The 14,056-nt window shown below is 35.5% G+C and overlaps 1 protein-coding gene across 3 annotated transcripts in view; it reads right to left on the minus strand.

Moving 5' to 3' along the window:
• Positions 1-9,381: 9,381 nt before the first annotated feature.
• HSPE1 (heat shock protein family E (Hsp10) member 1) overlaps positions 9,382-14,056 on the minus strand; it is a 29,419-nt gene continuing 24,744 nt past the window's right edge. For all 3 annotated transcript variants that reach the window (XM_074364223.1, XM_074364221.1, XM_074364222.1), the window contains 3 exons: positions 12,512-12,591; positions 11,552-11,663; positions 9,382-11,427 (listed from right to left, as the gene is read on the minus strand). In XM_074364223.1, coding sequence (XP_074220324.1) covers positions 11,296-11,427; positions 11,552-11,663; positions 12,512-12,591 — 324 coding nt within the window. In that variant the 3' untranslated portion in view covers positions 9,382-11,295. The remainder of the gene's footprint in view (positions 11,428-11,551; positions 11,664-12,511; positions 12,592-14,056) is intronic.

The raw sequence follows: 14,056 nt of genomic DNA on the forward strand, positions 1-14,056 counted from the left end.
GCAAAATATTTTCTCAGTTGCTGAAAATTAAGTTCCGAAGGGTGCATTAAGGCATAAAAAGTCAATGAAGCAAACCAATAAAAAAATGGAAATTGAGTTATTCTTATTTTTTCATAAAAAATGGAATCACTAAATAAAACAGCTGGGAATTAGAAGACTTGCCTGCATGAAAAGAAAGTCTGAATTGACCCTCCAAGTTTCAATCGAGTGTGCTCTGTGCCCTCCCAGTTAATCACTGCTGTGTCTGAGTGGCCAGGCGACCTGGCTCCCAGGTGGGCTGGCCAAGAACCACCTACATGGACATCTGGGAAATCTGAAGTCCAGGCTTTCTAACGTAAGAGTTTCTTTCGTTGGTTATGTAACTACCAAGGACACAGGTTAATCTCCTCTGTGTCTTAATAGGGATACTAATCCTCAGGGACAGGGTTGTTTTCAATATGTTAAAGTTTCAAAAATAGAACCACTCACATCACTGCAATAGATGTGGTTAGTAACATAACTTTTTATTTAACACAAGAAGCATGTCTTCTAATTTCAGTGATTAATAGGAAACTGAAAGATACTATGTTTGGATATTTTATTTAGATTAACTTTTTTCTTTCTCGGGCATCGTTTAATGTTTATACCATGCAAACAAAAAGTAGGTTTTAACATTTCAATGTTTTTTCCTGTAAATGTTAGTTCATTCAACCCCATGTCTTTTGAATTTGTTCTTTTGGGAAACCATATGACTCAAGATTTTTCTCCTTTTTAAACATTCTCCAAAAGTATGTGTTAGGATCCCATTTTTTAAAACTTCCAGCTTTATGATGCAGCTACAGGTGACATTCTATGTGTACTTCCCCTTTCTTCCCACCTCTTCATGTAAAGAACTACTGCCATGGACTCAAGTTAACGTGAATGAGATTCATTCCTTATTCCAAAACATCTTCCAGATGACTTAGAGACTCAAATGTAAAAAACAAAAATATAAAAATGTTGAAGTAATATATGAGCAAATATTTAGAGCATAATTCAAAACTCAGAAGAGATAAAGAAAAAGACTATGTAAATACTAAAACTACACATTTAAAACACTCCATCAACATCGTCGAAAGATAAAAAACTGGAATGAAGAAACAATCAAGTGACAAAGGGCTAATATTCTAAGTACACCAAAGATGTTAATAAAAAACAGATGAACAATCGAGTAGAAAAGACTGCAAATGACACAAATAGGCAATTTCTTAAAAAAGAAACATAAATAACCAATAAACATGCCACAATTTCAACTCCCTAATGAAAAACTGCAAAACAAACAGCAAAAAAAGATGCCTTTTTTTTTCCACTGAGTTAGCAGTTTTAAAAAAATTGTTAATACCCAGGGTTGGCCAGGGTATGGAGCCTGGAGGGGAGCAGCCTTCTTATAATCATGCAGGAGCCTGGAGGAGAGAGGCAGGGATGGTGGGATGGAGAGTCAGGAGGAGCCTGGGACTCCATGCATCAGGACCCTGGAGCCACTGCACAAGCCCAAGACTGCTGACCTCTGGTCTTGCTACAAAGTGAAGCAAAACCTTATTTGGTTAAGCCACTCCATTCCAACACATGCTGCCTAACACAATCCTACTCAATATGAGAATTAATTCTTCCAAAGATAGGTAGCAGCAACGCTCAGAAACATACGAGGTAGCATATCAAAACAGAGAAGCCTGAGCCTTGGAGCCAGGACTGAGCTCAGACCCTGGCCCTGCTACTCGTTCCTGTGGACACTGAACAGCTACCTTGCAGCTCAGTTTACTCGTATGTAAAATGGGGGTAGTAACATACAAATTTAATCATATGAACGTTTAGTGAGATCATGTGGGAAATGTACTACCGTTCCTGACACCTGGCTAGGTGCTCAATAAATTGAAAACACTATTTTTCTTCAAAAGGTCTCATTTTAAGTTTGCAAAGAAGTTCTTTTTAATGTGGGGAATAACTTTATGCCTGGAGAAACTCCAGAATAAACATAAGGCATCTTTTAAATTTGAATATAATATCTGAACATTTAAATATAGTTTTATACTTGTATGTGGTAAATAAAAAGATATATCACTACTTTGCCAAGTGTATTAGGCAGTTCACAAGGTCTCCCAAAGAGCCAGAGCCCCAAGACTGGATGCTAAGCAGCTAAGAACAAATCACATCTACAGAAAGCCATGCTGCTTCCGCTACCGGCACAGACAATATAAAAAGCAGACATCCCTAATAAAAGACAGAGGAGGGATGATATGTTTTAAGAGTGCTTTTTAGTTTTCAGTGTTCAATGCAGGTTCACTCTCTCACCCATTCATCCCTTTAACAAATATTTAACTCTTGATCAGATGCCATGCCAGGGACGAGGGAGCCAACAGACACAGTCTTGCCCTTATGGAATCAATGGGCTAGCAGAGGAGACAGATGGTAGATGAATAGTAATAGAAATAATTATGTAATTACAGTTGATGGAAATACTCAGAGGAAGCAAAGTTTGCTAGGAGAGGCTGTAAAAGACAAACCTAACATATTCAAGGTCAGGGAAGGCTTCTTTGAGCAAATGATACTTGATAAACAATAATAATATTCTAATAATAGCATGTGTTTGTGTTATAAAATTATAAGCAGATCATTTCGAACATGAAGACCTATGAATTTTTCAGGAGTCCCCCAAAGTGTTTGAGATCTTTTAAAAAAAGTGTTGGCTCTAACATATGAAAACCACAAAACGAATAATTAAATAGCTATAAAGCATAATATACATCAACATTATTTCCTTTCATATTCATAAAAAATGTCATTCATTTTGAAAATACTTTGTAGAGTAGCTTTTCTCAATTCCAAGGCATATGTGATGATTGATGAGAAACTATGGCCATGTGTAAACTAAGTGACTAATAGCCAAATTCTTAAAATCAACTACAAAAGGCTATTCAAATTTATATTTTTTAAATGTAAAAATTATATTTAATGTGAAATGGGTCTACATTGTGATATATTTGATCTCATGTTAGTGAAATCTGGTGCCTAAAAGAACTGAAAACTGTCTAGTTTTAAGGTCTTGGGACCTCAGAACAGAACATCTCAGCTCATACAGAGTAGCAAATGGCTATGCCAGGACCTGAGGTAGGGAGGTATCAGTCGATATACGATGTCAGGGGCGTTGGGAGAGAGTAGGCACTAGGGAACTCACAAAGATGAAAAATCCTCCTGTAGGTCGAGAGAACATTTGCATCAGGAGAAATCTATCCTACCTGTCACTCTCCACCTGCCCTCAATTTCACCATCATCACTGAACTTCCAGCTACTATCTTGGAGCCCCTTTCACACTTCATTCTGATTCTACACGAGTGATGTCTATTACTTGTTATTTCTCATTGTATGAGCCCTTGAATCTTGCAAGAGAGTGGTGTCTGAAGAGTGGCGGGGGAAACAAGGCCTTGGGTTTGGAGGCCTTGATGGCCGGAAAGGCACAGTCAAGAGGCCCTTCCTGACACCTAACACCTCACTTCACTGACTGTGGCCTCTCCCATTGCCCCAGAAATGTGACACCGATCAGTACGGTCACATTCTACTTGCTATTATTCTGCTAAATCTGAGCTTTCCACTCTACTGATGGATTCTTCCCACACTAACTGCTCTACATCTGGGAACTGGTATTTAACTAAAATAACAAGGACTTGATCTCTACCCTTGCCCTAAAAGTTGGCATCTTATTCAGTAAGAAAGAGCAATCTCCATCCATTCTAGCCGTAATCTCTCAACAACAACTAACAAGCTCATTTTGCTATGGATGCACCATGCTACATTTCCTCTGCCCCAAGCAATCATCAACCACCAAGTTATTTTAACTCCTGTTGTGTTAACACATTTAACTATGTTCAGATATTCAAAATAACTATATATAAACATAACACCAAACAAAAACCTTCATTAATTACTAAATGGAATACTTGTGAATATTGATTCGAAAAAACTTATTAATGTGATTAAGAAAAAAGAATGTTTTAATATAGATTGTTCCCAAGACTTAGTCTAACTAGACCTAAAACATTAAAATAAGACATTTTTATAAAACACAATTTGTATGTTATCCAGTGAATTTTTAAAAAACGTTTTAGAGATAATTTTCACAGAAAAAAATTAAAATGTAGAATTGAAGAACTAAAAATTGTAAGATATTCTACATTTACTTAAAAAGGAACTGAAAATCTACAGTTAAAGATATCCTTTTCCATAGCTTATTCCTCCCAAGTTCACAAACATCACATTTTCTTTCTTTTCTGGTAATCTCATTTGTAGCTTCTAGAAAGTATTGCTCTTTACATGGCTGTTACCTAAAGTTTATTTTCTAATTTGCTTCCAAGATCGTAAGTAAAGGCCTTAAGATGCTTCAGTCACTTACTGAACTAGATAGATGCAAGTGTATTCTTATCAGGAGGAAGACCTCTTTTAGGAGAAACCATGCATGACATATAATGTCATCTGCATTAATAGCTTGTAATTTCTTGATTTATTCACTCCAGTGGATCTAGGTTATCACAGGCTAAATTTTTATAGAGTGATGATTTGAAATTTCTTATTTTATATTAAATCAGTTGATACATAAACAGAGAAGGCTAGGGGCCAAGTGACAACTGCAATGTGCAATTCTGACTCAAAGAAGCACACTTGGGTCTAACTTGAGAAATCCGTCAGGTTACTACTTGGTTGTATAGGAAGCTCTGGGAAAAAATGGGTACACTGTGAAGCTTCTGGCATACTGGTAAGTTAGCTAGTGAAAGCTAAAGGCAAATGGGATTTTAGCCAGTTGATGATTGGCCTATTTCTAATCTGGAATTGTAAACAGGAGAAGGGTTGTTTATAATCAGCCAAAATCAGTTATGCCCTGGAACTTAATCAGGGGTTTTGGAAGTTCCTGAACATCCCTACCACTTAGTGTACTACACACTGATGTACCAACTGCTCTATTAGATGAAATGATTTCATACAACCCCCAACTTTAGCCTACTCTGGGAGACTCAGATATGACTGCTGTTAGCTCTGGCCCCAAGAAGCACTTAGAATCCCATCTAAAATGCAACTTAACTTGGGTGTTTTAAGAATGGAGACTACCTGATGGTGCATCTATACAGGACTGAGAAGGCATATGGGAGGGGGTGCTGGTTTCCCAGACCCCATCAGGTGAACTTTTCTCCTTTCTTCTCTTCTACGTTAACTTTCACAATGTTCAGGGATTTGAGGCCCCAGCTCTGCACTATCTATCTGCGGGAATTCTGGACAACCAGTTCCTGAGGCCTTAGTTTGTTGTTGGGGTTTCTGCTTTGTATTTCAATCTGTAAAACAAGAGGACAAGAAGAGGGAGGCTCAACTCAATGATCCCTAAGTTCCCTTTTCTAGCTCTAAATGTATTTTTCTTATCTTTTCCCTGGGATTTGCTAAATAATACCAGCACAATGGAGACATTTTAGATGTGCGAAGAAGAGGTTGCCAACTCTTGCTTAGGATTTGGTTCCCAAAATAAAGTCAAGTGATTCAAGAGTGGTGATATAAAGGCTGTGTTCAGTATCTACACTGCCTTCACACAGATAAATACGTTCCTCAGTCTAGAATATGCTAAACAAGAGTGCACACAACTGATGGCAAAAAATTACTATCCCTACGAAGTGCCCTAAAGATTCCAGGCAGCTGGTATGAGTTATACTTACTTCTTCAGAAAAGAAACACTTAAGTGGCAATTTCCTCTATACCCACCTGTATCCGAGATGCACCTGGAAATTCTGCAATAGCAGCATTCTCACTTGTAAGCAACCAAAACATTACAGACCTGATTTTCCTCAATAAATCAAACCAAAATACAGGACGTTTACCCTCAACGTCATGGTTAAAGGTCCCCACAAATAGTACTGGTCTTATGATAAAACAAGGCTTTTGAATTCCATCAAATTGTGGGGTTCAACATGTCTCAAAAGGCTTCCACATTTAAAACCCAGTTGTTGACAACTCTGGCAACAAAGCTGATTGGAGGCAGAGGGTCAGCTGAGGAGCCACCCTCTCTCCCCACTTTGCTCTGTGTAGCCTTCCTCATCCTCGGTGACCCTGGGAGGAGCAGATGGCATGCCCCAAACACCCCTTCCCCTCGGAAAACACCTTAGCGGTGAATGTTTCTGCTATTGCCAGATTCATCTCTCCCCTGAGAAAACTATGGCTACAATTAATTACTTACTGGTTTGAAAGAACTGTACTTTTACCTCATCTCCTAAATTTCCCCGATGGTTTCCCAAACTGAGAGCACATCAGAGTCACTTGTGAAGCTTTTAAAACCCAGACTCAGGCCCTGCCATTCTGAATCTATTAAATCAGTTTCCAAAGGTGGAGCCTAGGAATCTGTTGTTTTAAATGCTCCCCCATTTTTTTTTTAACATACAAAGCAGTTTGGGAAATCTTCTTCCATCCCATTTTCTTCCATCTCTCCTACTCTGTCTTTCACAAACTGGTAAACAAGTTCTCAACCGCAGAATGATCAGTTCTGTCAACTAAATGATCATGCCAAGAACTTAGCTATCAACAGATCAATACAAGGAGGGCGTAGTAAACGGCAGTCTGCAGAAAATGATCGCAAGTCCAACTTTTTCAATCAGATTTAAGTGAAGCATGTGTGATTGGCTGGCATGAATTAGATAACATGCAGGAAATAAAAAAAAAAACCACTATCAGAGCAAAAATTAATTCTATAGCATGGAGAACTTTTTGAGATTAACGATGTGAATTTGAGGGTCACTGTAGTAGGCTGAATAAAGGCCCCCTAAGACGTCCCCTTCCTAATCTTTAGAATCTGTGACTATGTTGCTTTATATGGCAAAAGGGACTTTGCAAATGTGGTTAACAATCTTGAGATAGGGAAATCCAGGTGAGCCCAAAGATGCATTTACAAGCATCCTTATAAAAGATAGGTGGAGAAGGCTATCACTACTGAAGAGAAGGCAATGAGACAACAGAGGTGGAGACTGGAATGATGCAGCCACAAGATAAATAATGCCAGCAGCCACCGGTAGCTAAAAGATGCAAGGAACTGATTCTCCCCAGGGCCTCTGGAAAGAACTGGGAACCTAATTTTAGCCCAGTAAAACTTACTTAAAGCTTCTGATCTAAAGAACTAGAAGAGAATAAAGTTGTATTGTTTTAAGCCGCTAAGTCTGTAGTAATTTACTACAGCAGACACTGAAAACTAATATAATCACTAACATGGTATCTCAAAAATCAGAATCCAAGATCTGCATTTGTTTTGTAAAATGTTTAAAAACCCAAACGCACCAGTTTAAAAAGTGGCTTAAATATTGATTCAAATAAAGGGAAGAACAATTTATATACACCCCTGATTTTAAAACCATGACATTTTTAGGGTAGTTAAATAAGAGATTACCCTCAAAAAATCAAAAAGACACTGTTGAATTTTTAGAACTGGGTGAAGTGATATCTCATTGCCAGTGCAATAATGACCTTACCCACTGCTTCTACATCTCTGGGGTTGCCTTGCTCCTTTGACTCCCTCAGTCTATCTCTGAGGGAGGTAGGGGAGATACGAGGACAAAATCCTATCACTCCTATTTCATTTAATCCCTTACTTTTAGAACAAGATATAAAGCGTTTTTTAAAAAGAAACTAACATTTTCTTCTTGACACTGGTAACTAAAACAACCAAAAATATTAAATCAGCAAATGATTACACAGATGTAAAAAATTCTTTTACATAAAGCATCATATTGTGAGAGTTCCTTTGACATTGTTAACAAAAAAAGGGCAGAGAAAACCCTATTATCTGTGACAAACTACATGTTTTAAGTGAAGATTTCTAATTATTATACAAGATATAGATGGCTCTCATGAGGTCCACTCAAAATAAAGTAGTAAATACACTGTTCATGGAATCATAATCTGCTTTTACCAATGTTTATAACAGAAATTCAGATCAGGATAAAATGCTGATTTCATTAAAAAATGAGTATCTTACTAATTTTGAATGTTGATGCTGTAATTAACCCTAGAATCAATATCAGATCAACACTTAACTGACATACTATCTTCATGGATGTAAGTTCAGGATGTCAGTTGTATTTCTCTTTTGGAAGTGTGGGTTATTATGAAAACTTAGTATTCTCTGTTTAACTACATTAGGTTCTCACATTTGATGTGAAGCTTTGTATACTATAAAAAGAAATGTAAATAGCAGAAAAAAATCAAAGTACTGTAATTAGATTCTTAGCCCACAGAAAAGATCTATGCATCCTCAAACATTAAATTAAAACTTTCAGATGTGTAATCTATCCCTCTAGTGGATTAACTTGGTAGTTATCTGGTTTTATAGTGTACCCTACAGTAATAACTTTTTTTTCAGAAAATACATTTGTTTTCACTGTATCAAATAAACTGCTAAACATGTTATATCCATACATCCATAATGTCTGCTTAGTTAAGAATTAACTATTCAAAATACAAAAGTCAACTACTTTTACTAAAAAGTGAAGTATTTGCATAGTAAGGGAGAACTACACCCAGAAGCCTTTTAACTCATTCAAGAGGTATTTAAAAAATAAAGTATATAAAATGTAGAATTTAACTGGGCAGTAAAATTATAGGAAGCCTTCAGGCAAAAAGAAGTCATCACATAACGAAGAGGGCAAAGTACCCAGGGAAAAAATTAATTTGCTATCGGTCAGTAAACGTGTTTGAGACTGTAACACAGTTCTTGCTAACAATGTAATTAATCATGGATTTAAAATTTTATTCTGACATTAAAAGTGTTAACTAGTTAAAAATTTAAGTGAGAAACTGCTCCAGAAATGCAAATTTAACACTGCAAGTCAGATAAAAGAAAATGTACACACACAAGAGAACTATGATACTTATGGGAACATAAATTATTAAAAATTAGCTACTTTCCCAGATACAATAGGAGAAAAAGAACGAGTTGACTATATGGTCAAAATAATTTTATGAAAAGAAAATTTTAACTTCTGGATCTATACTGTATAATCCAAACAAAAAGTAGCGCCTAACTTCCTTACTGCACAGAACTGAGTTTTCTATTCCTTTCTTCTTAGAACACTTACTTTACAAAACAATGGTTTGCCAGGCTCGTTAGTTTTTTAAAATGCCACTTAGGTATACACATGTATGTTTTCAAAATTCTGTAAACGGTATTAAGGAAATACAGTAACGGTTTCATTTAGGTCTTACCAAATAATGTGAGTCAACTTTATAGTGCAAGAAGTATGGATAAGATGTCAATATGAATACAAAAGCAAGACTACAAACTGATGTTTTCTTTGGGGGACTTTTTTTTTTTATGATCAATTCCAAACACACAGTACAGGGAAGATGAAATGAGTAAGAAAAAAATCATATTTTATTTCCCCATTAACACCAAGCCATATTATTCAAAATGTGTTTCAAAATACTTAGTGAGATCACCAATCCCAACCACTGCCTTAATTCAAATGTTCACTACGAAAATAGTCAAGCAACAGAAATCCACTGAGACATCGTCTAGAGAGAACAGCTGCACTGCTATATAGTTTACCTTAGTACTTTAGTCTCTCAAGTTTTAGCAAGTTTGTGTAAAAATTACTATTCCCATAGGTTCATAGTGACATTAATATGAATGCATAATTTCAAAGTCAACATTCCTTTCACTGTGAACATAAAACTTCTCAAAAGATAGGTGTGGGTTGGGGTAAAGTAATGACTGGCTGCTGGGATAGCACTGCTCGTAGCCTGATGTACTGGCAGGATTGGGAAGGCATAAATATATACACAAACTCTCAGGACGGTACTATTTCCCACATTTTTGCTGCACATACTTGTCTCATGTGGTATAAATTACTTCCTCCAATCTGAAAAAAAAAATGAAGACATTTATCTTCATTTCAAAGAAACCCATTTAAATGAAAAAGAAGTTCCTCATGTTTGTTAACTATATTCAAAAGACAGATTTAAATATTTTCTTCACTACATGTACAATTTTTTTTACCCTTAGTGCCTTGTTACAACCAGTTTAGCAATAAGACCTCCAGTGCTTTGTTTGAAATTGCATTCAGTTGGTAAGACTGTAAAATCTGCAGTTGAATTCTTTTTAAGATGCTGAATTTTAAGTCCAAAATCTGTATGAGCGTTCATCAACACCTTTGGAAACTGTGAATTATTGCAAAACATTTCACATGTGTATATAGTTCAAACGTAAACATTGTGGAGAGAAAGTGTAAAATAAATACTAAATATTTTTCAACCCTAGGTAAATATTTAAATGCTGCTGAGATGGTTAGATGAAAAGATTAATATTACTAACAGGAAGTCAAACTATCTTAAAGACTGTTTTCTGAGTAGTTAGAACAATTTCGCAAAGCAAAGATAAGCAAGAGCCTATACCAGTACATTTTTCCTGTAGTGTAATGAAATCGCTAATATGAGGTATAATTTGTAAGCAATTAATACAAATATAAATAGGTATAAGCCACCACTAAATCACAGTCTGGTGAAAAGCTTCTCAGCTAATGTAGCCTGGGGAGGGAGTTAAGGGAAATGAAAAGAAGGGAAGGACAGGGCAGGTTTCCGGTGGAACATCATTTATATGCTTTATCATCATCTTGTATGTAACAGTCCACTGATGCAGAAAGGTAAATCCTTTCCAAGTATGCTGGTCTAGAATATAGTTTATGTAGCATAGTAAGAGTATTTAATTACTACTAATGTTTCATTTGCATTTATATTTGGATATACACACAATCATATATGTATATCAAAAACTATAAACAGAATTTAAAAACACTCTTATTTCAATTTGGAAAAGTTAACAGTTAAGACTGAACTATGTACTACAGAATTTTCTAGAATATCTAAACTCAGGGATAAAATCAAAAGAAAACATTACTATCTCTTTAGTAAATGGCTTGTGTGAAACCTCAAGCTCACTCATCTTTTTATAGATTTGATGAGGATTGTGATCCAATGATTGTTTAGCAGCAATTTTACCAAACTGTAAATTCTTTTATTAACAGGCATTATAAACAGATAATACTAATCTTATTTAAAAACCATGAGTGCCACACCAGTGAATATACAGCTCATGAATAACTTAAAAAGTATTTCCCATTTTAAAAGGCAACACTTAGCATACAAAAACCTATACTAAACAAAGAAGCTATAATATGGATACATGATTGATGTGTCTAAAATGACATATATACAGTACATAATTAATGTTAATTATGTGATCAGTACATTTTTTCTATATGATTCCCTTCATGCCTCACTTTCTCCAGAAACTGAATTCTGAACTTCCTCTTCTAAAATTGGTACAATCAGGTTATCCTTGGACATCAAATTGTATTTCATCACAAATTTAGTAAACCGATGACACAAAAATGTTTCATTCTGTAGAGGAAGAAAAAAATGTTATTTTAATTTATTATTCAAAATCAAATAGACCAGACATAATATCAAAATAAATTATTGTCATTCTGATAAGATATCAGGACAATTAGTGAAATATACTTACTTCATATTCGTCAAATATCTGCCGGTGATGAAAATAAGCATGTGAAAATATTCTGTAAATCCTACGGCATACTGATCCTAGTTTTGCTACAGATGATTCCTTTATGCTAACCCTAGAAACAGAAAAGAAATCACAGATTCATAGAGCTGAACAGATCTCAGGAAAAAGAAACCAATCTTCTCAATTCACAAGTGTGGAAACTGACACCAGGGAAAATAAGTGACCAGTCCAAGGTCATACTGCTAGTAAGTGGTGAAGGCAGGATTAAAACCCATTATCAACTCCTGGGTCAGTGCTCCTTCTACCTAACCACAGTGCCTAAGAAATTCAGTATTATAGCTTTGAAACTTGGTTTAATGCAATTAAAACAAATTCTGACATATCAAAACTTATTAAGACATTTGTTTACTACATTAATATTTTGTCCACTAGAGCTGATTAAAACTACTGAAAGGAATCAGTTTATTCTACAGAACTGAATTTCTTTTGTATGTGTAAAAATAAAAATTGCTTACATATTACTGATTTTTAAAAATGTATAAAGGATACTGAGGCAAAAAGTATTTTTTTTTTTTACATATTTTACATGAGATCTTTGAAGTTAGTGATATTTGGGGTGGGGGGGGCGGAGTCTCCAAATCTACCCACCTGGTAATAAATATCTTAAATAGAATAAAAGTCCAGTCACAAACCTCACCAATAATATATAATATATTACAGTATGCACAGGACTACTCTTGACTGAACTGACCTGTGAGCTTCAGGAGTCTTGATGCTTTTAGTTTAACCACAACCCTAATTTCAAAATGTGAATAATTTTGAACAAGCTGAATATACAACAGGATAAAAGTAAGTTTAAAGAATTCAATGAATTAATCAAACTAGTTTTAGTTTTAAAAACATCAGTTTTAAAAATTAAATCCAAAAAAGTTTAGCACCGTGTTTAAAAGTTTTATTTACCTGCTGGGAAAATATTTATTGCTATTCAGAAGACATGCAGCACCATCAAGAGTGTGTCTAGTATAGTCTATGGCAGGACACTGTAAAGGAAAGGATATAGAAATGCATCAACAAAGAGCTCCACCTCTGAAGTCAGGTATATTTATTACATGGGTGTCTAATCCCCAAAACCTGAGCATGTGCTAAGAAAAAGTGCCTTACAATATCAGAATGACTGTGCAATTCAATAAATAAGGCTTTCTTATCCCCATGAACTATGCTGTGCAGCTTCTAGAAGATAAGTGAATCAGTCTCCCAATTTCTCACTCTCAATATTCTACCTAGAAGAGAACAATGCTTAGAGCTGGGAAGAACACCTGATTATCTAATCTAAACCTCTGGCTTTACAAATGAGGACACTGAGGCTGGTCAGTTTGCAGAGTTTGCACAGGTTTCCTCCCAGATCTTAAAAATCTATAGGCAAGGATAAAGAACACCTCAAAAACAAGCAATCCAACTTAGGAAAGTCTGCTCTTTAGGCATGCTAAGAGGAGGCTGACTCTGTATCACAGAGATTCAAGTAAGCAAGTATGTAAACATCCCAACTCCAAAGCATGAGAGGGAGACTTCCGGAGAATGATGCACAGAGCAGAGACTACCCTTGACTGATGGTTTATGACTTATGCAACTTCATACAGTTAGGAAGAAGAACTCAAAAACCATAACCCAGATATACTGATTCCTAGTCCACTGATTTATACTTTACCAATTGGATCAGCAGCCTCTTTCTCTTCACAAATACTTCCAGAGATCACTGTCTTCTTACATCCTAAAAAGCATCCCTTACATCGACTGGCATCTTGTTACTAATCTAGCAGCTTTCTAAAAAACTTACTCCTTGAATCTGCTTTAATTTAACGTGAAATATGAAGTTTCTTTACATTTAAATAAACCTATTCTATTTATCAGAACTAACGAAACCTATTTGTCTCATGGCAAATCAGTAAACCTATTAGAAGGAAAATAAAACTGCCAAGTAATTCTCCTCATTCAGTTCTTCTGAGGGCAGAGAGGGAGAAGCATCAAAGGAAAGGAAGTCTAAGAATGAACAAGGGAACCAAAAAGGAAAAATAAAACAGAGAAAGGAATAAAAATGATCCTAGTTCAATCCAGTAATCAGAGTATTTTTCAAGTGTTGAGAATGAACTGGTATTTTAAAACCTATTAACTACTAAACACAGCTTAGTGCATGGCTATAAATACACAGATTATCAAAACAAAAAAAAAATGCACTTTTCTAACCATATATCCATAGGAATATGTGGCTAGTGGACTCACTACCTAAAACAGTACCATGAGCAGTATTTATTGAAAAAAAAATCTTTCTCCATATATATGATTACATGTGATTTGGTCGAAAACAAGTATCACATGTCACTGTGTTTCTCACTCATATTGGTCATTTAGGTGTGCCATGGGACGGTTTTACAATCTTTAAATCAGTGCCACTCGATGGAAATATAATGTAAGCTACACATTTAATTCAAAATTTTCTAGTATCTCCAT

This window comes from Camelus bactrianus, chromosome 5 (genome assembly GCF_048773025.1).
Source record: "Camelus bactrianus isolate YW-2024 breed Bactrian camel chromosome 5, ASM4877302v1, whole genome shotgun sequence".
NCBI classification, from domain to species: domain Eukaryota; kingdom Metazoa; phylum Chordata; class Mammalia; order Artiodactyla; family Camelidae; genus Camelus; species Camelus bactrianus.